The 22,821-nt window shown below is 46.0% G+C and overlaps 1 protein-coding gene across 1 annotated transcript; it reads right to left on the bottom strand.

Moving 5' to 3' along the window:
* Positions 1–1,058: 1,058 nt before the first annotated feature.
* LOC129382388 (uncharacterized) lies at positions 1,059–16,073 on the bottom strand. Its single transcript, XM_055066272.2, has 4 exons — positions 15,972–16,073; positions 11,921–12,028; positions 4,721–4,828; positions 1,059–1,277 (listed from the first exon to the last, which is right to left on the bottom strand). The coding sequence occupies exons 1-4, from the start codon at positions 15,973–15,975 to the stop codon at positions 1,144–1,146; spliced, it is 354 nt and encodes a 117-aa protein (XP_054922247.2). The 5' UTR covers positions 15,976–16,073; the 3' UTR covers positions 1,059–1,143.
* Positions 16,074–22,821: the final 6,748 nt, after the last annotated feature.

Genomic DNA, 22,821 nt, shown 5'->3' with positions numbered 1-22,821 from the left:
CGGGGCCGATTCTGTGGCCCTCATGCGACTCGGATCGCGCTGTCGGACATATGGCTCGTGCCGGTGTTGTTTGCTGCCTACCGCCGTGGTAGGCAGATACGCGCTGCAGAGCGCAGCAAAACCGCGCGATATTGTGCGTGATCTTTTGCACATAGGTACCCCACGGGATGTCTGTCCTGCCTGAACAATAGCAAAAAGTCTCTGGACAGCACTAATTTTTCCTAAAAAAAGAGAAAAAAATAATATCTCACCGAAGAAGCAGCGGTCGCTCGGTGGGACATCTTTTTCAATCCCTAATACTGGCCATTTTTGTTTTAAATGGCGCTTAAACACACGCGTTCAACTGCACTTTGACCATTGCCCTAGTTCTCTTGATTCTTGTCGCTGACAGTACTACTTCGGCGGCAAAGCGGGCCAGGAAAGAGTACTGCGCGGTTTGTCCACACATTCCGCATGAACACGTTTGTTAGAACGAGTCTACACTGCACAAGATGGTACAAGGCGAACAAGCTATTAATAACTACGCTAGCTTCATTGTAGAACGACGCGCGGATGTGATACCACTGAAGCGTTTTTCTTTTTTTTTTCGCTGCTTCGCTTCGATTCTGTGACCATGCGCACCGGTCGACACACTGTCTCGGCCCGCTCCTGGCAACAGTGTATGCGTTCGCCCAGATCATATAGCTGGGCGGTACATTGTTATACCGAACACGCACTTGACCTGTGGATGCCTCATGTTTTTAATATGCTCTGGCGAAGCACAAATTTCATCATGATATGCCGGACTGCCCTTCTTCGCAGCTTGGATATTGAGGGAGCATAAGAAACGGACTAACGACCTCGTAGCTTATACAGAGAAACATTAGTTTTATTTGTGAAGTCGAGTGTGTGACGGGAGGCAGTCAGGTCGGGATAATTCATTTTAGAGGAAGGGGCCAGGACATCAAGCTGAAGGAGATTTAAACCCGCTTTTAACGATTCGGCTCCCCCACAGAAGCCTTTTTCACAATACCGTGGCCTTGTTCGCATTATCATTGTAGGGAAGATGAAACGTTAAAAACGATTTTAACTGCATTTATTGTTGTTTCCTTTGTAAACGGAGCACTAGTTTTCTTGGGTGTTGTTTGCAGAAATCTTTGCCAGCTAAGGAGCAGTTGCGTCAGCGGACCTCTTTCTCGCGATGCTGGAACGCCTTCTCGACTGGAGTCCACGTGCATTCTTGTTCTTCCCGATGTCAACATAAGGTGGTGCTGTCTTTGTCGTGGAGTCTGTCTCGACTGCAACGAAGGTGAGGAAGTCAAATGAGCTTCTGAGATTGCGCTCCCTTCCTTAGCGCAACACTTAGCTATATTAATGTGCGACCTGCTGAGTGCACGCTACCCCCGAGTTCTTTTCAGTATTATTATTTTGGTAATCCCCGAACGAGGCAATTCGATATAGCAGCAGCTTGCTGCTAAACGTTCCGCCATCAGTAGGTTGTTTAATCAGTAGACAGTACTCACTGCCAGAAAATTGCGACGCTAATAACGTCATGTTGCGGTGATCTTAATATCATATGGGCAGACTTCCTCGAAAATGTATATCCTTTCTCCTTATCTGCCACAATTATATTCTAAATTATACTCTTAAGTTGCACGTAGAGTGTCGTGGCATAAGCCATACCTCCTTCACAAGAAGGAATCGCATCAGGGATGCACAGGAGATGTGGCGTATATTTTGCTCAAATTCGCCTTTCGCAACCTGCATTATGTTGCAGTGGCACCTACTACGGATTTATGATAGATTTATTATACATGTTTATACTTTTTGATATACGACGTATCCGCTAGGCGAGCATTGTTTATAATATTTCAAAGATTCATTGTGACTCGGTGTCACAAAGAAATGGGAAAACAAGGGTCTCATATGCGTTCGACATTGGCTTCACCGCATTACCATTGTGTCATGGGATGAAACACACACAATGTATTGCAGCGAAGAGAAGTGCGGGTTTGGGCAAGTTCTAAGTGTAAAGAACGTGTCATGATTTCGTATAGTGTGGCAGCGTCTGCAAGACCACGGCGATTGGAAAACTAGAACGCAGACTGGTACGTGAGTTGGGGGCTCGCCAAGGCCACCGCGAGGGTGCTCTGCAGATCCTGCACCACCCGCTTTATCATAATCTCATGCGCTCTACTGAAGCCGTCCTATGGCGGTATTAATTTTTTTTTCGCTTTGTATATAGTCTTCCCGCAATACATATTTGTATTTCCGTAAAGATTTCTGAAGCACATCTGTTATTATGGAACGCATACAACACCTTTCTGCTCCTTATATAAAAGATTTGCAAGAAGGGGTACCTTGCAAACTCTGTTTCTTTTTAAGTTCAATGCGCGGAGGTGGTGCAACAGTTCCTTCAGCAGGCGTAGTAGTGCTATCACTGGAAAGCTCGGTTCCAATTAAATGTCTTGATCAGTACCACCTTATCAAAAGGGATCGCGCAGAGGCACCCATGTGTCACGGGAACAGAAAGTAAACGGAAGTGAAGCGAACGTACGCGTTCAATTTCCCAATAATACCGCTATACCACCGTGAATTCCACAAAGGCTCATTATATCCCACATATACATAGCTTATTTAAAAAGCTCTTCGGCGTAATAAGGCCAGCCTTCGTGCCTGTGTCAACAACGGAGTCCTCTTCCTCCTCCTGGCTTGGAGTTGTGTTTAGGTACCGTAGTTTATACTGTGGCAAACATGTAATTATGCAAATGTAAATTCTACACGCAAAAGTGCTCGCAGCGATATCGGTCGCACCTCGGTTCTGTTTCGGTCGCCATTACGCGCGCTGGCGCGCGCGCGCGCACGCACACGCACACGCACACATTTGAGAGTTGCAGGAATGACATATTTTGAACCGAAAGCCCTGCGAGCGCTTTCAATCTTCAAAGCTAAGTAACAACTTGACTGCAGCTGCGACCTATATGATGATACACGAGCGTCGGATCACCTGGTGGTGTGTCTCCACTAATTTGCTATTGATTGCGTCTTGTTGACGCAGTACCGCGTGCCACTGATATTTATCACTTCCACTAGCAGCATCCGTTTAACAGGCCACCGAGAACAAGCGACGCTGACTGGAGGACCGCCACTTGTGGGTCGCATACACGTACTTTAACGAACCCTCTGAAAACGAATTTGGTGCGGCGTGCGGGCGTCTGCAACTGCCTCTCGTTCCGATCCTATACGTCGTCATTGTGTCACGGCCCGCGCATGCGGCGGTCCTCGAGTGAGCGTTTCCCCGGGTTTCGTTCGGGCTTCCCGTCACGTGCAGGAGAGAAATGAATTGGCTGAGATAATAATCGAAGATGGCTTCTGCTCTAATTTTTTTTTCTCGCCTTATCTCAGCCGCAGAAACAGTACCGGAGCGCCCGAAAGCCTGTCCAACGCACGAAAAGCATTCTGTTGCGAGCGCCACGGTGCGAAAGAAGGAGCCGGCCACTCCCAATGTTGAACTCGCTCTTTCCATGTCAATGAATGGGACGTTCGGAGCAAAACCTGCCAGCACGCGCAGTCTTGGAGGCCATGCATTTACAGTTCCTTCCGTCTCACATAGCGGCTCGCGCGTTTATCGCTTGCAGTTAATAAAAGGAAGAGTAACATGAAGTTACGAAGGCTCCAGGCAGAAAGGAGGCGAATAGCAAAATAAAGGCTGCGCAGAGCTACTGCGGTTTATTGTTGAGTCGTCTGCCAGGCTAGTAAAACGCGTTGCTAGCTGCGCATATACACAGCCACTGCTCTTATGTTCCTTGTGGCCGCTACACTTCCTTTCTGCGATTATACGGCAGTCACCGGCAGCTCGAGGTAAGTTAGGCAAGATGTCTGGCTACGGGGTGCCGATCCCAGCGGGAAAGTTGCACTTGGCCAAACCTGGTTGCCTTTTCCGTGGCAGAAGGCGCGAAGTATTTATCTCGTGCTGGCAATAGGGTCACGGAATAGAATTATGTTTTCTTTAGGACGGAAGGCGCGTTTGTTTTAAAACTGACTATTCAATAATATGTTACCATTGATATGTTTAGAAATGTTTAGGCATGCTTATGTTAGTTCACTGACCAGTTTCTGATGCCTACGGCGAAAGTGGAACCGGATCGAGGCCGAATATGGGACTCCTTTTTCACCGCAGCGAATGTGGCAGGGCACTTCCTTCGCCAATACTTCCCGCCGTTAGCATGCTGAGACAATGAGCGCAGTCGTGTCCGCGACGACTCTCACTTGCCGCAGTACGCTACTTTGCTAGTGCTATGGCATTTTCTTTGTTGAAAAATCGTTATCGCCATAACTTTAATTTTAGGGCTTGCGTCTATCACGCTGCGTCGCGAGCGGCGTACACGTGATGACGTTTTATTGTTCATAATTTGTGAATGTTACCACCTTTCCCTGCACGCCTATTACGGAGCAAAAAAAAAAGAAAAAACAAGGAAGGAAACGCTTTCAGTGAGCCTAGTAATAACGGACTTGACCACCCTTCAATGTTTCCGTCAGAGTTACCCCGTATTTGAAAGCGTCTTAAGTAGGCATTAGACTTTTCTAACTGCGGCTGTTTTGAGTGAGCGGTCATGCATGCTTTACCCGTGAGCGCTAAGTTTCGGCGGTATCCCTCTGCGCGGGTCGACCAGAAGTGCATCACGGCTGTATAACTGTTCTCTGAGGCGCGGCTGGGTTGACTTTGTCATTTTTCACTCACACTCCGTCCATTCGCAGACGCAGAGCTTGTCCTTGCACTTAAAGTCAACGTTCGGCTTTCCTGGATACCTCTCGGCGCATAGAAGTTTGCATTCGGAGAGCACGCAATCTGAAAATGACAAGACAAAGAAAAATAATTATGCATATTCAACTAACTGAGGAAATCAACAAGAAAGGTAGATGAGTTGCGTTTTCAATTGATTACAGTTTCGACCCTTTTAGACGGCTAAATATTACAGTATTTCTAGTGGTAGCACTGCAGCGTTACTTTATCGTAGACGAGAAGCACGGATGCATCACAGTACTTCTCTTTCCTCGTACGACTGACCCAGAAGGAAGAGACACAGTGGAGACGAAGGACAATGAGCTCTGCAAGGAGAGGAAGGAAGGCCGTTCGTAATCGTGGTGCCGGTGCGCGTGCTCGTGTCCGAGCTATGCGCCCGTGCGCCTTGCACGCTTGTAGTATATATCTATAGTTAGCGTTCGCGGCGCCTTCTGGTTTTGAATCTTTCGAAGATGGCGTAGCTTCGGCAATGAAAGGAAGTGCGGTGCCGTTGTGCGCTAAGTCAGCGCATCCCACCGGCACGCCAATTGCGACTAGGTAAGTTGAGAGTTCAGCAAGTGTCCATGTAAATGTCCCTTAATCTTCAAGCTCTATGCAGCCTCTGCCGGCGTGTCCACGCATTGACGATTCTTTGGTTTCCAGCGGTGACACATTATTTCGCCATTTAATTCTGCGTAATCACTTGGCTTTCACTCAAACGGGATGTGATATTACTAGGCACCTTATATATTTTTTTTTTTGTTAGTGCCACTGTTAGCGACACATGTGTGCCAGTGTGTGTCTCGCGATTTTATTAATGGTATGCGTGTAAAAACATTTAATGCAAAGCTTTTGCATCCAACAAACGAAAATAAACAATGCTCATTGCAAGCACAAGCGCGTGAGTTTAATATGTTAAAATTAATCCACCGTGATGGCTTAGCGGAAATGGCGTTGCAATTATATAAGCAGGATGTCGCGGTATCAAATCCTGGCCGCAGCGGTTGCATTACGGTTGCATTACGGTTGCAAAAACGCCTGTGTTCCGTCAATTGTGTGCATGTTAAAGGACCGCGGGTTGTCAAAATTAAATATGGAGGAGCTCACCATAGCGTGCCATAATGGGATCGTGGTTCAATCTCGCAAAACCCCATAAGTTATTCAAATTTTAAATAAATATGCTTATGCTAGAAATAAGATCAGAAATCGCTATATCCCGTTCCTAAACACGGGCGTGTATTGAGGGCAGACGTCGAATAAAGATGCGCTTATTACGCTTCAGGTGGAGGCTTGTGCCGCTTCTCAGTGAAGGCCTTTCACGTCAACGCTTTGGCGAGCTGCGCCATGAATGCACCGGGTAGGTACTGCTCTTCAATGAATATCTCGCCAACTTGATCCCCCGCCATGTGCCACTGATCATGCGGCAAGCGACGAGGTAACGATTCTCAGCGTCCGCATTCACCGGCGTGCCACGCTACTCGTCTCGGAGGCCAGGCGCGAGCTTCTCGGTAGTGCCACTAGATGGCGCAGCGTGTCTATAAAGAAGCGCGCCAGAGGAGCCAGGTTGCGGCAGGACGCTTTTCTCAGCGTTTGCACGCACTTGCGCGCCACGCATGACGGAGGCCACGTTATAGGCTTCGCGGCGGCTACGTTCGATGACACCGAGTGTTGTCAGGTACGTGAAAAAAAGAAGTCTCGCTGCAGTACACGCCTCAGACATAACTCGTTTATACGGTGGCAGTACGTCGTGTCGCTATAATGATTCAATGATAACGTGCTACCGTCGAAAGTCATTGTGAAGACGGTTCTGCAGCAATAAGTTAACCTACGCCGAAATCTTAGTACATTGCTATTGTATTTGCCTTCAATAAACTATGGCTCCATGTCATAAGGTCAAACCTGCTAAGCAGCATTTAGCAACAAAATCCCATAGGTTCTGAGGCACCCCGACAATTCTGCTCAAATTTGTAATCATTACGAAGCACGACATACTTGTGCTTGCTTTGGCGAGAACTAAGCTTTCATTGAATTTCATAATGCTTATTGCCTTAATTCCTATCACCTTCGTTATATCGCCTAAATCCATTCACTAAGTGAGACTATTTATAAGTTACTGAACCGAACGTTCTGAATAATTAATCCTACGTTTTTGTAAGAAAGCCGTAAAAACATGCCTAAAGAAAAGTAGTACTGCTTGTCTCGTAGTTTCGGTGTTACAAATTGCTTGTTTTATTTTATTTTAGTTTTTTCCCAAATTCCATGGTTTTATTTCACACAGATAGTGAGCAAAACAAGGAGGGCAATAAAAATAAGGTCGTCACCTCTTTGCAGCGGTTAGTGAAACGCCGCTCTATTGTATAAGTATGTTTATTAATCTGTTTTCCCGGTTCTGTAGAAATTGTGGAACCTATCTGATGTGTTACAGAGCCACTGGTGTCTATAAGGCGTGTGTGATGAGCAATTATCGAAACCAAATTGAATACAAACGTTATAAGGCCAGAAAAAAGATGAATGTTGAATATTTTCCGAATACCTTTTTTTAATAATGAACATCCCTTTCACCATTAGGATAAAACAATGTTTACACTCTAGTAGCTCATAACACTGCCCATTATCAAGCACGTGTTATCGAAAGCACAAGCGACGCATCAAGGAACGACGAATGCCTTTCTTCATGTAACCAAGACTGTTTATAGCATACGTGGTCGCGCAATACCATAATGAAGTTTTAAAACACATACTAGTGAGCCCGCTAGCATATGTGTATACTTTCGAAGCTGTGGCGTCGCCGATGCGCCGACGAATACGAAGTGCGCCAAGACAGCTCGAGCGGAACGAGCGCATGAACAGGAGAATAAGGTTAGTTGCTTCCTGCATCTCGACGAGGCAGCGTCACCCCATCTCCGCCACTGTGCTGACACCGGACCACGGTACAGCGCGTTCCAAAAGTTTCCGCAAGGCCACCGTCAGGCACCGAGGGAAACCCGTCCCTGGCCCCATCTATAGGCATGAAGCTCCCGCCTGAGGAAACCACGCTGCACTGCGTCATCGAGCCGCTGCCGTTGCCAGAGTTCTGACCAGGAAGGCCGTCTATCTGGCTCACCAAGCTGGAGGCAGGATCTTTTTCCTCCCTGGCATCATGTCGCAGCAGGACAAGTACCGCATCATGGTAGCCACGCTTCCTCCTGCTCTGTACCTCGGCTTCAGGGCCGTAGGCATATAATTGAATTCCAGTCTTTGTGTTAGCCCTACCTCAACCGGCAGTGGCCCCTCACTTGCTCACTACCACGAAACCCAGTCACTGCATACCTTCGTTCATCACAACAGCGCCGTCTCCGCCAGCCGCATCAAGTACTTCCGCAGACTTCCTGTGCACGGGTGCAAAGAAAATTGCCGCCGTCACCTAACCTGGTGGACATTCAGGCCGGACGCGCAGCCGTTTCTAAGCCGCTCGTCCCCTTCACGGGAAGCGAATGGTGTTGTAAACTTTCCTTACCCTTTAGCTCAGTTCGGAAGCAAAGTTCGGCCGTTATCGCGGCATCCTTCTGGAGATTGGTTCTCAGTATAGAGGGATATTGACATCACACACACACAAGAAGCTGGCGATGTCGCTGCAGCGGAGCGATGGCGCCATTTATCACTGCCTACAGCTGAGCAAAGCAAAGCACGGGGTGATAGGCGCGCAAGGTGCCACCGTTCTGCTGAAGAAAAATCGGCATCTTTTGAGCCGTGTGAGACGGCGTGCACTTCCCGTTGTTGTGGATTGGCGTTGCTTTAGATAATGTACGTAGGATAGGATAGGAATAAACTTTATTTGTCCAACGGTTATTGATGTTGGCGCCCCGGGCTAGGCTGCCAGGGGTCCATCGCCCGAGGAAAATCTTTCGAGATCCTCGGCAACGGCCCTGGCCCGCTGGACGGCCCACTCCTGGTCTTCGGGTGCCTCGCTGAAGAGGGCGGCTTGCCATCTCTCAGCGAGGCGCCCCGCTTCAGAGGGTCTTGATGTTGTCTTCCCCTTCCTCCTTGTCCGCCTTCCTCATGGCGTTGGCATTCCCAAAGCACACGGGCCATATGGGCCCATTCGTGCTCGCACCACGGGCAGCCGGGCGACGGGTGCAGCGCGGGCCACAGGTGGTGCAGGTGGTAGGGGTTGGTGAAAGTGCCCGTCTGCAACCGTCTCAGGTCGACGGGCACTTTCACCAAACCCTACCGTACGTACCACACCCCTCAAAAGGTTTACAACCTCTGGGTCGTATCTTGTCCCACAACAATTATCGTCATTTGTCTTGCCCGCATTTCATTTCTTTAACGATGCGAGCCCGGTACTTCCAAGTCACGAACGGCTTGCGCGTTATCGACGTGACACAGCCTTCTCGATAGGAAAGTAGCGAGCGCGCATTTTCAAGAAAGGAAACGCAAGCAAGGCAGATGACGATTATCGTTGTGGGACACGATAAGCCCCACAGGTTCTAATCATTTTTCAGAGTACACACTCAGGAAAAATTTCCCCCTTAAGTGTCTATTCTCGTGTCTGACTCACTCCCATGCACCCATAAAAATGTTGTTTAGGTGAACTTATACACCCATTTCAAAGAGTATTTTCTAAAATTGAAGCCTTTCCCTCCAATGTGTGTTTTGCCCAAATTCACGCTACATTTTACATTTACAGCGCTATATTTTATTCCATCCCTAACTTAGTGTTTCGGACCTCCGCCAATGTAAGCCGGAAGTGTTGTCTTAGATGTTGTTTAAATAATAAAACGTAGGAAACAAAGTCGTGCAGCCTGGATTCGAACTGTGAACCTACAAATGGCCACTCTACGAAAGCATTACCTTTCGACCACTCTACCGTCACAACTACAGGGAATAATAGCGCACCTAAACTCTTTCCTTACCATAAGGAAAACGGGTCTTTCTTGCAGGTTACGCCAGGTATCTTTTTCTAAAAGAACTACTGCACTCAATATTTGATGCAAAACATAAACAAAAAGCACAATGAATGCACTTTTCACCCATCAAAGCTTTATTAACGAGATGTATGTCATAAAAGAAATATAAATTGACAAAATCAAGATTGTGCGATAAAATTGTACAAAGTTTGTAAAGACACTCTTGTATCTACTAAGAAGAACGTGACAAAAATTGCGAGATATGCGAAATGTATATTGCTGTCTAGGCACTATATCCCCCCAAAAATCTAAATTTTTCATTCCACAGGTTTTCCACTAGAAGAATTTAAGAGCAAAAATTTCCGTTCGGCGTGCCAGGCTGCGGCCACCGATATTCCCGGCTGCCTTGCGTCGCCGTCGCTCTCAGAGTCAGAGTCCGACGAAAAGTGCAGCATCCTCAGACTCGCTGCTGCCCGATCCACCGATAAAATTAGCCGCAAACGCAGCGGCACCACGAGATCTGCGATCTTTCGAAGCGCGCACGCCGCTCCCCGAGGCGGCCATTTTGGCTTGCTACTTTGATGGTCACGAAACTGCGGAGTGCCTTCAAAAATCACCACCCGGGGCAAAAAAAGCGAACTGCTTAGAAAACAAAAGAACAGTTCTTCTCCTTCGTGTCCTATAGCGCAGTGTCTCCGTGGGCCGCGCGGAAGGCCTCGAAACCGGCGTTTCAAACCATCGATAGCGGGCTAACGATGCTCAGTGGGCGCGGTAAGGAAAGAGTTAAGAGTGCAGTATTTCCTCTAGCTATTCTGATAGGATGATAGGCAACAACAAGGTGAAACAACAAATCTACACCAAGGTGAAACAATTTTAGTGATGCTGGCAATAAGGCGGGAAAGGCAGGAAGGAGAGAAGCGCACAAAGTTGCGGCGTCTATCCACTTTACGACCGGGGTGCGTCATGTCCTCAATAAATGTTTTGTTCTTACCGGTAGACGATTGCTCCGCATGCAGATGATATTGCTTATTATGTGATACGTCATGAAATAGCGCAAGAGTTACTGCGCATAACATTGCGCCGGCCCCAATGATACACCAGAAAAAAACGCGCGCATTGAAGAATTATGATTGGCTGACGCGCTATGATTCACTCAATTGACAGCTGATCTATAAAGCAATACCGAGCTGAAACAGCTTAAACGAAGCCAATGGCAAAAAGCGAAAGGCAGGGTAGGAAATAAATGAAAGAGCTGTCTTTACGCTTGACCACCGGAGACGTGATGTAGGCGAAGTAACAAGCTAACACTCATAGCCTACGGTGACCATATGGACTGCTCGTGCAACGGCTCGGCGTAAACCGCTGAGCACTCCTGGCTTCATGCTTGTTTTGAAATGGTGCAGTGCCCCAGCACCCACAAATTCTGGAAGGTGAGTGTTTCGCGCAAGACACCCAAGCACCACTAAAACATGAAAGGACGCAGTAAGGGTGTTGGGCTAACGAATGCACACATTTCGAAATTTACAAAGGAAGTAAGGGTGCGAAAAGGGTGTTTGTGCATCCACTTTACCTTCGAGGGTGTAATTTTCCTGAGCTTCTACGCCAGCATACACCCTCCCCTCGCTCCCTCATATACGCGCAGAGGCGTCAACTCGGTTTTACTGCAGCAGCGGTTATTTTCGAGGTCTCCTGCATACTTCACGACAGAACACACGACAGAACGCGTATATTTCTTGAGTCGGCGTATATGTATGGCGCCATAGATGCGGCGCTCACCCGCTTTGTTCTCTCCGAAATTACGCAACGAAACAAGTGCTGCTTCAGCACAATAAATTTACGCAGTCAAGCCCATCCTTTCTTAATAAACCAAATTGGTGATTTCGTTAACCTTTCCTCCCATTTCACTTTAACTGGACCTTTCGTGTTAAGCGTAAGCTGTCAATGGAATATAAGCGGTACAAGAAGCAACATTCGCTTCTCGTATGTACGTCGCACTCAAGTCGTATGCGCGGTAAAAAAAAAAGCTGATGAAAAAAACTGTTGCCTGACCTATTTAAAGGTGAAATGATACTTGAGGAATAAAGCTAACGTATAACCACCAGTATGAACGCTTTCCTAAGCCATGTTCTTTTCCGATGTATACAAATTGCCTTTGGTCAAGTAGGTCTATAGTTACAGTGTCAAGACTTCAATCGTAAAATGTTAGCTATGCCTTAAAACCTATTTAACTTGCGAAAGCGGAGAAAAAGACGTAGAAAGCACAACTTACCTTTTTTCCAGGCACAGTTGCACATGTCGTTCGAGCATTCTGAGTGTACGTCACTTTCATTGCCGTATCGCTCGATGCACATTTTCTTGCAGGTGTTCGCATTACAGACTGCACAAGCAAAACGCGCCGGCTATTCAGCCTGAATTATGTTATATTTTCATTGCACACTTAGAGTGAAAAGATTGTGGGCCACAGGTACCTAGAATAATTTGAATACTTTCGCGCTTCACTCATGCCAACTGCAAAATGGATATCGTCTCCATAAATGAGCAGGCAGCCTAGTATGCTTTTCCATTTGGTCTACCCGCTAAGGTGACAAAAACACAGTTTTATTTATTAAATATTTCAGCAAGCCACAAGCTTTCCTGAGTAACTGCACAAAACAAGAAAACCGCAGCAACCGGAAATTAAATCGAATAACAAAGTCGTTTGTCAACACTTTAATTGTACTGGTTCATGGTGCTCTTGTCGAATTCGCATTCATGACAGTTTACTGGGAAAATAAACGCATAAAAAGAGTAAAGGCTAATGAAACGGGCTTTGAATTAACCCTAATAAAATTCTGGAAGACACGTATTTTACTCGCATATTAGGACTTAGTATCTCGGTTATATCAAACATTTGCGTCGCCGCGTCACTGAATTCTTGAGACAGCACGTTACTTTCGTCGTCGCAATAACGTAAGTGACTGTGAAAACTCGCACCTCAACGCATGAATTATGAGAAATGTTGGCACTCTCTGGGCATCCTGTTGTCCCCAAACAAACAATACTCGCTTAACTTGTGTTTACTTCCAATACTTTCAGATCACTGGTGGCCTGCACGTGTAATCGTGACGTAACGTTTCTGACTGAAACTGTAACAAATTAGCATAAATCATCGACGATAATTGTCTACGTGGGCGAATAGCTCGAACGAACGAACAAGCGAGGCGACCCTACCCCCCCACCCTCCTAGCCACCCATCCCCACTACTTAGTTGCCCGAAAACAATCAATTAAAAGGTGTACAAAAAAAGTTATCAGTGAGAATTCAGAAAGTTTGGTGTTAGGAATTCTTCGTGGCGTGCTTTCCTTTCTTTCCTTTTCTTTTTTTAACATAGGTATGAAATTAGGCAATATAATAACAAGATCTTGGTGGTGCAACCCACCACCTCGTTCCAAAGGGGACGCTCGTAGCATCCATCCATCTAACAATGAATCCACCACGCTGTCATTACAGGATGTATGGGCGTCTATGGCAGCTTCGCTACTATGCGTACATATACCTTGGCCAATACTCTTCAGTTCATCTGTTACTGCAGTAATTGCTGCAGTAACAGATGAACTGCATCTGCATTTGTTACTGCTTACTACTCCGGCATCCTGACACAATGAAAACAACGGGCTGCACTCTGAGAGACCATGCAAAACCTCTGTACTTGTATACTGCCTCGATTGAGTACTTTGAAGAAAATAAGTCAATCATAAACGAAGAAGGCATGTTCAACACTTCTTGACATGATTCACTTCTACAAGCAGGCCCAGTCATAAGTCAGAGCGGCTTCTACATCTGTTTTCCATCGCTTTCATCGTACATGTCTATGGCTTGCACTGAGTGACAGAGCAAGAAGGCACCTGCTAGCACGTCGACACGCATTAAAGTCCAAACCAGAGTTAGTTGACAAAGGAACACATATATATTAGAAGGAAAGACCGCGAAATACAGGACAATCAAATGGGAATGCTCTGTGTTTGTTAGCCACTTGTTTGTGCCCTCTATTGCGCAGTTCACTCCATTGATATGTCATACGTAGATTCTTTCCTGCTGCGTTTTCTGAAGCGGTGCTTGCATCTAAGGAGCATATTAGGTAAAGATTTGAGACTGCATGCGAACGATTTTAAAAGCAGACTGACGTCCTCGCCTATGTACGTGCAGTGCCCTAAGAGAAAAAGAGAACGATGTGAACCTTGAGAGGCACTTACGTGAGGTGCGATAGCACTGACATTCGTTACCCTCACACTTTCCGATGGTCTTAATGCCAATAGATCCATTGAACTGGCGGCTGCAGGTGGTGTCGCAGGCCTTTTCCTCGCATAGCAAGGATCGCCTAAAATACAGATGTCACCAGAAGGAATGAAGGGAGCTCGAACATAATCTTTCTCCGGACAAATCCGCGACAATTTAGACATCGACAAGGAATGCGTATGAAGCCGTCACGTTACACAAAGTTTTGGCGCTCAGCTTACTTTAGCTACCTACTGGCCTTACTAAGGCTCACACGAAAAATAAAAACGATTTCCGGAGGAATAAATGTTTTCACTTACTGGAAATTTATTACCGATAGATGAATTGAGGTGTTTTGCAAAGTTTATTACCTTACACCTAGCACTAGTTTATTTTTTTTTTGAAGTTTTTTGTCGAAAAAGAAATCCTAGAAAGCCACAATAGCAAGAGCCTATGCATAGAGGAACGTGACTCCTGAGAGAGAGAGAGAGAGAGAGAAAAAGACAACTAAACGTAACCTAAAGAATAGCGTTGTTAAAGAGATCGTGATTGCAATTTTGGGAAGTATGCGGAAATCAGCTTACGCCGATGAAAATGTGGACATCACTGACTAAAACTCTTTATTGACGTCCGGCTTTAAGTTACGCGAATTTTGCGATAATAAGATGTGAAATTTAAAGGTACGATGACCTTTCATAGAATAAGTATGAACTCTATGCTGAAAACTAAAAAAAATAATTTTGCCAGCTATAGTTTTGCTAAGTTATGCTAGCTGGTGGAAAATACTGAAATGTGGCGCATTTGATTTACTTGCTTGCGCGAATTTGCGCTATGGCAGTATTCTCAAAGGCTGCACGACGAATTTACCGCCGCGCTGATAAAGAAATGTTCAAGACAACGGCCTACTATGTACATCTAGTCACCGCTCATACCAAAGGATGCATTAAGTTCAGCTATTTTCCTAGGGCAATTCGAGAATGGAATATTTGTAACGCTGCTTGAATAATTTATTTCTTCCGATGGCGCAACTCTCCGAAATTGTACTTTTCTGTTCATGTCTTGTGTAATTTTAATCGCCATGTGCTATCTTGTCCCACTATGAAAATGAAAAACATTGTTTTACTGTGAATTTTACTGCCCCTTATGCGCAAGACGTGTGCACTACTTTGCCTGCATAGCTATGGTTATGAATTTTTATGGTAATTTTGTTTTATGGGAAAGTGACATATATTATGTGTTATGTTCTGTATTACACTCCTGTACTTACCCTTTCGGGGGCTGACAGTATCAACAAACAAACATACAAACAAACAAATGACCAAACAGGTGTCCTACTTCGTAGAGCTAGGCGCACACATCAGAAGTCGCACTTGAAGAGTACGTTTAACTGAAGAGCCATGCAGTTGGCTAAACAGATTGCACTGTTTCAAAAAGACAGAAATGGTAAACAGAATAATGAATGCAAAGGACCTTTTGCAGCCCGAGTGAGTCGTATGGCAAAAGTCCGAAATCGCAAAGCTGCCGCGAATAGACCTAAAGCCTCCGATTGACGATAAAATTCGGCCACGAAATTAAAGAATTTGCTGTATTTTACTACGTATGTTTTGCTTCCCAAACAAAGAAAATCCATTGCTGCTCAGTTATTCCGTCATGTAAGTTCTGCCAGTTTCTTTACCGTTATAGAATGTGAAATTTTCGCTTACTTGTCGGCAACATCATTAACAAGTTTAGGTGGACTTACTTGAATAACACTGTCGATTAGCAGATGAAGCTTTTCGTTTTTCTTAATCTTTCTTGTTTTATTTGGCAAATGCATTGTGAAACTGTCAACTTGTGACAAAGCATATTTTGCTTTCAAACGCATCGAAGCGATTTGAGGATGGAAGAAGTACTTTCCTCCGCGGTGTCAATAACAAAATGCGCTGTAACGTAACTGGTTCTCAAAATGTTGTTAATACATTGCATTGAGCCTTTGAAGCAGCATTTGACAACGAAAGTGTCATTTGTTGGCCTTATTCGCACTGTCAACTAAAAATCAGCCCAGCGTGATATTCCTCTGCACTTACACATATGGAGAGCCTTGGCTCCCACCAATGCAGATGAGCACAAGTATGAATGGAACCAACATCATCTCGCCGTGTTCTGTCTTCGTTAATTCAGAAGCCGGCAGCTGAGAAGAAAACGAGTTGAAACTGCATAAGTAGGGCAAACGTTACAATAAAAAAATTGCGACGTAAACCATACTCGATGAATACATAAGTCAATGCGAAGCATTTCGCTCTTGCACGTGGCGCGAAGGCCCAAGGAAATGACGTCATCCCGGGGAAACGCTCACTCGAGGACCGCCACATGTGCGGGTCGCGACACCCTGATGCCATCGAAACCTGAGGCAGTCGCAAAGGCCACACGTCGCACCAAGTTCGTCTTCGACAAAGTGCTCCTCGGCTGGCCGCTCGAAGCCCTTTTGGACATATTCGCGGGCTTCTTTCACACCCGGAAAAAAGACTTTTATGTAGCCCGTATTGACCAGCAGAAAACTGCATCGGGAGTTTTTTCGTGTTGCTCTACAATTTTCTCACTGACACTTTTTCGTCTAATTATAATATTTCAGAAGTTGAATTATTAATTCAAATGAATAGTGTGATTAGGCGGAACGCAAAAAAAAAATTGGTCTGAGCATCTCCGAGCGACGGCAAACAACATTACCTTGGTCTGTCCAGCTACGTGGCATTTGTACATTTTTAAATATTGGTGCATGATAGTTGGAACACCCTGTACATTTGAGCAATAGCAAGTACGCAGTAGTTAGCTTTCGCACCCTAGAAAAAAAGCTTGCCTTTTAGGGTACCGTGCATTTGGACCACGTGGCAACGCCATCACACTCGTATTGCTGCCTCCTAGGGGATCGTTACAGCCCGTAACAGGGCGTCTGCAAAGTCAAGCTATTTGTGCCGCATTGTGGGCTGCTAGCTCTAAAGTGTTCCACATATTAGACGCTACTAGGAATGGCGAAGGCTTTCCCTTTCGAGTAACTGGATCGCGAAATTATGCTAAACCTTGCACGACTGAAACGCTTACTTTATCTTGTGGCAGCACGAAGAACAAACACAGATATAAAGAGAGCATGCAGGCAGTACTGTCATCCATGTCATCGATGAGTTCTTTGCTCTGCTCCTCGATGAACGTAATCAAACCTTGCACAGTATTATATTCTTGGGGAGTATGCTGACAGTCACGCTATGTCTGCTGTGGTAAATTCTCTACCGTGGACGCCTGTCCTCACGCGCCTTCAAAAGACTCTGCCATGACCTGTGACACCTTTCGCGAAACCGCTAGAAAAAAACAAATGCTGCTTGGGGCTCTGAAATACACTTACGCTTCCCAGTGTGAAGTGGCAGCAACCTGATGTTCAGCGCAGAGTAGAGGATAATGATGATGAGCCTCAAGCATGGTAGGTGCCTACAATGATGTGGACCGAGCTTCGAGCCATCTGACGAATACCGGAATTGAACAATACGAAAAAATAACTGGTAACGAGAGAATTGGATGTAATTTGCATATCAAACTAGATGAGTAGACAATTAGAACATATAAAAGAGAAGCGTCATTCAAGGAGTGAAACCATGAATCAGTTTGGGTGTTACCGTAAAAAAAAAAGAGAAAGGAGATACCATGCTTACAGTTCTTTATCGCGAACGATTTAGCATACAGCAAAAAAATTTCTGCCATTAGTGGTGGCGAAGTGTCTTCTTTGCTACGGGGTTTACAAGATGCTCGCGCCATCGAAAGGGTCATCATCAGCTGCGTAGCAGGGTATCGGGCAGCTTTTGGGCTGAATATACTGAATGTAATATGATGAAAAAAATATAGTGCTCTACAATCTTATCAGACCGAATCAGAAAACCGGCTGGATGACCTTTCGTTTACCCTGAATATCAATAAATATTTCGTTTTTGTTTACCCTTTATCGCATCCGGTTTCTATTACCCTTTTGTATCAGCAAGAGCCCATGCCGCTAGTAGCGTCACTGAAGTACTTAAGAATACTTTTTGACGCTTCCATGAATATGGCCGCCTCTTGCACAGGTTTTCTTTTTAGTTGAACCAAGTAATTGATAGATAGAATAAACTTTAATGTCCAACGGAAAAGGTGATCTACCCACCCCCCGACACACAAGTCAGGGGGCGAATGCCGCCGCCTCAGATGCAGGCTGGGAGGTCTTGGGTCCCAGCAGCCTCTTCAACCAGTTGGACGAGCTGGAGCTGGAGCTCAGAGTCCGAGCTGCGCAGCAGGGTCTCCCAGGTGTCTCTACTACCTATTTTGTGCGTTCCCCCGGGAGAGTACGGACATTCCCATATTATGTGGTCGAGGGTCCCTCTCGCCCCACAAAGATTACATTTATCGCTCCTGGCCTCGGGGAACATGTGGTTCGCCATAACCGGGTGCGGATATGTATAAGTTTGTAGTCGTCTCCACGCGACTGCTTGTCTGTTGTTTAATTTTGGGTCTGGCGGGGATACCAGTCTACGAGCCAATCTGTAATGCTGCGTAATCTCCCCATATTTTAGCATGCGCTCTCCGCTCCCTCGGTCATCGGGGGGCCCCGTAGCGGCTCGGCGGTAGAGATCTCGAGCCAGCTCGTGGGCCGCCTCGTTGCCGGGGACGGCTTCGTGCGCCGGAGTCCAAATTATTTGAATTTTTCTATCTAGCTTTCTCTGGCTTAGGATTCTGGCCGCTAAGGGCGAGATCCTTCCCTTGCTAAAATTTTGTATGGCAGTTTTGCTGTCACTGATCACAAATTTCGCGTCCGTTCCAGCGCAAGCTAATGCGATCGCAATTTCCTCGGCAACTTCTATGTTGCGCCCGCGCAGAGTGAGAGCAGTCACGGGAATACCCCGGCCACTGACGGCCGTTGCCACCGTAAAACTGCCGCTACCTCCCGCCGCGTCTACATACGCCACCTCATGTTCCGAGATATTACCGAATCTAATTTTTAATGCTTCGGCTCGTTTATGCCTCCTGTCTTTGCTATGTTCCGGGTGCATGTTTTTTGGCAGGGGGGGGGGATAATCAGATTTTTTCTAACTTCCCTATCTACTTCCACCTTTTGGGTGGGGCCTCTGTCCGGATTTATTCCAACTTTGGCCAATATGGCTCTTCCTGTCCTCGTGGTGCTAAGTCTCTCAATTTGAGAGGTTCGCACCGCTTCCGCCAGTTCTGCCCATGTGTTGTGCACTCCTAGAGCCATCAGTCTCTCTGTTGATGTACACATGGGCAGTCCCAGCGCTCGTTTTACGCATTTTCTCATTAGAGAATCAATCTTTTCTTTTTCCACCACTTTCAAGTCGAGATATGGCGTTGCATAGCTCACCCGGCTGAATATGTACGCCTGTATTAGTTTAATTAAATTTTTTTCCTTTAGCCCTCGGCCTTTGCTGGCCACCCGCCTAATTAGGCTCAGGGTCTGTATTGCGTGATTCTGCAGCCTCTTGACGGTCTCGCCATTGTGGCCGTGTGACTGCAGAATCAGGCCCAAGATCTTGGTTCTAAATTAGAACCAAGTAATTGAAAATTTCCTGTAGCAGATAGCGAGATTCTAGCCCTTTCTAACCTGCTCTAACCTGCTCAATCAGGCGGCCATTAATTTTTACAAGAAATCAGGCTACTTAAATACATAATTAACATGATTACGTAAATTAACTTTTAATTAAATTATTTCACAGCAGACATTTTCATCTACGCATTATAGCTAGTGAGTTCGCAAAGCGTATCCACTTGGAACGAATTCTCTGGACTGCACCAATTTAGAGATATTAAACTTCAATGTGTCCGATGGAATGCGTGAGGTGTTCGAGCTACTTTTTGTTTTGTTGCATAAAACAGCGTTTTCTAAAAAAAAGAAAGGTCAGTGAAACGTCAGTGTACTTCGTCTGACACTCTGAAAATTAACATCTCGAAACTGGCGCTGTCCAGAGAATTAGTTCCAAGTGGACACCTCTGGCGAAATCTTGAGCTACAATTCATAGATTAAACATACGCCGTCAACTAATTATTAAAGTTATTTAGTGTAACCATGCTCATTAGTTAATTACATATTTTGGTTTCTCACCTCACATTTCTCAAAGTGAGACACATTTCTCCATAATTGGGCTTGATTTCCCTGTTTTCCGATCTACCGCGGAGCCGTAGATGGGAAAACGGCTCCGCGGTAGCTCAATTGGTAGAGCATCGCACGCGTAATGCGAAGATGTGGGATCATTCTCCACCTGCGGCAAGTTGTTTTTTCATTCACTTTCATTTCCAATAATTTATCGCTTCTTTATTTCATTTATTAAGCACACGTAGTTTCCCCTATGTTGTCCTTGGTGTCAGTGTTCGTTGGCTTCTTATGATATGACCAATAAACATCGGGCCCCTCAGTTAACCCCCTTTCTTCACCTTTATTAGATAACGAGAGTCTCGAATCCGGCAACATTGATGCCTTCAGGTAACATGCGTTGATTTATTGACCAGTTGTCCCACCCAAAAAAATCACGTAAGCGTCACGCCTGCGGAAGGAACGATGTTCCACATCCGCCGCCAAGGTTTGTTAGTGGTGGCGCTGGCTAACACTCCCAGGGTTCTAGTAGGAAACATAAATAACCACGAAGTAGATGGGAAAACGTCTCCGCGGTAGCTCAATTGGTAGAGCACCACACGCGTAATGCTAAGACGTTGGATCGTTCCCCACCTGCGGCAAGTTGTTGTTTTTTTATCCACTATTATTTTCATTATTTATCTTTTCTTTAACTCCTTTAGTGAGTACAAGTAATTTCCCCTATGTCGTCCTTGGTGTCAATGTTTGTTGGCTTCTTATGACATCATCATAGAGAAAGAAATTAAACAAGAGGGGACACTCGGCGAAAACTGGCAACAGGAAAGACGTCAAGCCCGGTGTTAATCCCATCTGCTAGTTGACGCGAGCATTGGAAAAAAGGAATGCGAACTGAACTTACCATCTTTTATTTTTTTGTTCTTTACGGCTGAAAGCAAAAAGTTTAAGTATGAACTTATACTTTGCGACTTACTTTACTTGCGTTACCTAACAATAAGCGAATGTTAAAGTTAACGACTTGTACTCGAAGATGCTTGCGACGCTTTCTGTGAGCCCCAACAATATTATTACTTATTTCGGTAGTTATTGGGCACTGTCGCCGCCCCGGGCTTTGTGACGCAGTTCGCCAATAGCACCTCGGCCGTGTGACGCAGTTTCGCGTGTATAGAATCTTACCGGGACAAGTCTTGGTGCTTTCTCTGATCCACAACATTGTTGTAACTAATTTTGTTACTTTTTGGGGTACTTTTGAGGCACGCTTGCCGCGCCTGGGGTTGTGACGCAGTTAGCAAAAGAGCAAGCCGGCCGGGGTGACAGTTAGTTTGGCGTGTACTTAATCTTAGTGAGACAAGTTTGTGACGCTTTCTATGGCCCCACAACGTATATCTTCTTTCGGTACTCACGCTTGTCGATAACGCAACGAGCGATTACCAACAGTGATAACACTGGAGCGTGTTGCTTGCGCCGGCAGTACGCGAAAAAGATAACGCCGAGCAGCTCAAAAACCAACTCGAAAATTCTGCCTTCTGAACGACTGGAAGCAGGCTTACGAGCGAAAACGTTTCAAATGCGCGCCCTGTTGCCTACCACTGCGGAGCCGATCATAGTCGAAGAGCAAGCTCTTGAGGGTAAATGTTACGGCGAAACTGTTTATGACTAGCCGATTCGTCCATCACTCTGTCTCCTGTACGCCGAAACCTCCTCCAGCGCAACCCGATGCGCATGCGCGAAAAACAAAAGAGAAAGAGAGGCGCACGATTGGCTGCGCCAGCAGTGACGTCTTGCTCTTCGCTGCAGCCGAGCGCGCGTGCAGCAGTTCCTCTCCGGCTCCGAAATGGGTAGGCCACACGTCACACGTGCTTCTGAGGAGCAGGCAGCTTTCGAACAGCAACGCCGCGAGCAGAACGGGGAACTAGCTTGTCTACGCCGTGCCGACGCTGCAGCCTAGACACAAGAACAGGCTTGTGCAGCCGAGCGCAAGCAGCAACTGTGTACCGAGGATCCGGCAGCCTACCAAGCCACCGTTGAATGAATCGTTCACATTAACCACGTGATAAACACCAGGGCCACACGTTTCAGCTTCGCTGGTGAACCGTCTGTACGAAGTTCTTCGGTGGAGAGAGAGAGAGAGAGAGAGGGCTCTTTATTAGAACAGAGAATTTTGCCGGCGCGTATATAACCGCTGGCATGCTACTCTGTATAGGGATGGGGAATGGGAGGAAAAAATTCCAGAAAAGAGTGGGAGAAAAAAAGGATAAAAGTAAATCTGAAATGTCCGAGTGGACCTGATACTAATATTTACAGGTGACATGGCGGGTAAATTTAGGCTTTTGTATAGGAAGGATGCAATTTTTAAAGCTTTCCTATTTGACCGATTTCTGTCAGGTATTTGAACAATAAATCCAAAACCCGCGGCTGTTTTGAAGGGCCGGGCACTGGACCTAAGATGCTCGGTAACGTTAACGGTTCGTGGCAAATCATGTCCATTTGGTGCTCTAAAATTTGTCTCTCGTCGCGGTACGCGGGGCATTCTAGTAGTATGTGCTCAATTGTCTCTAAGTTGCGACAGTTATCACAGTATGGGTTAGTGGTTAATCCTATGCGGTACAGATAATTGTTCGTGTATGCCACGTTCAGTCGAAGACGATGGTACAATGTCTCTAAGTGTCGAGGAAGTGGTCGTGGAATTTTCGGTCTCATATCTGGGTCAATGTAACGTAGGAAGTTATCTTGGTGAAGCGGCAGATTCAAGATGCGGTCTTTTTCTTGGTAGGCATATTTTTTTGCCATGTTTGAAGCGTCGGCTTTTGTAAAATATGTTC

This window comes from Dermacentor andersoni, chromosome 6 (assembly GCF_023375885.2).
Source record: "Dermacentor andersoni chromosome 6, qqDerAnde1_hic_scaffold, whole genome shotgun sequence".
NCBI classification, from domain to species: domain Eukaryota; kingdom Metazoa; phylum Arthropoda; class Arachnida; order Ixodida; family Ixodidae; genus Dermacentor; species Dermacentor andersoni.
This window is presented reverse-complemented; position numbering and strand designations above follow the sequence as displayed.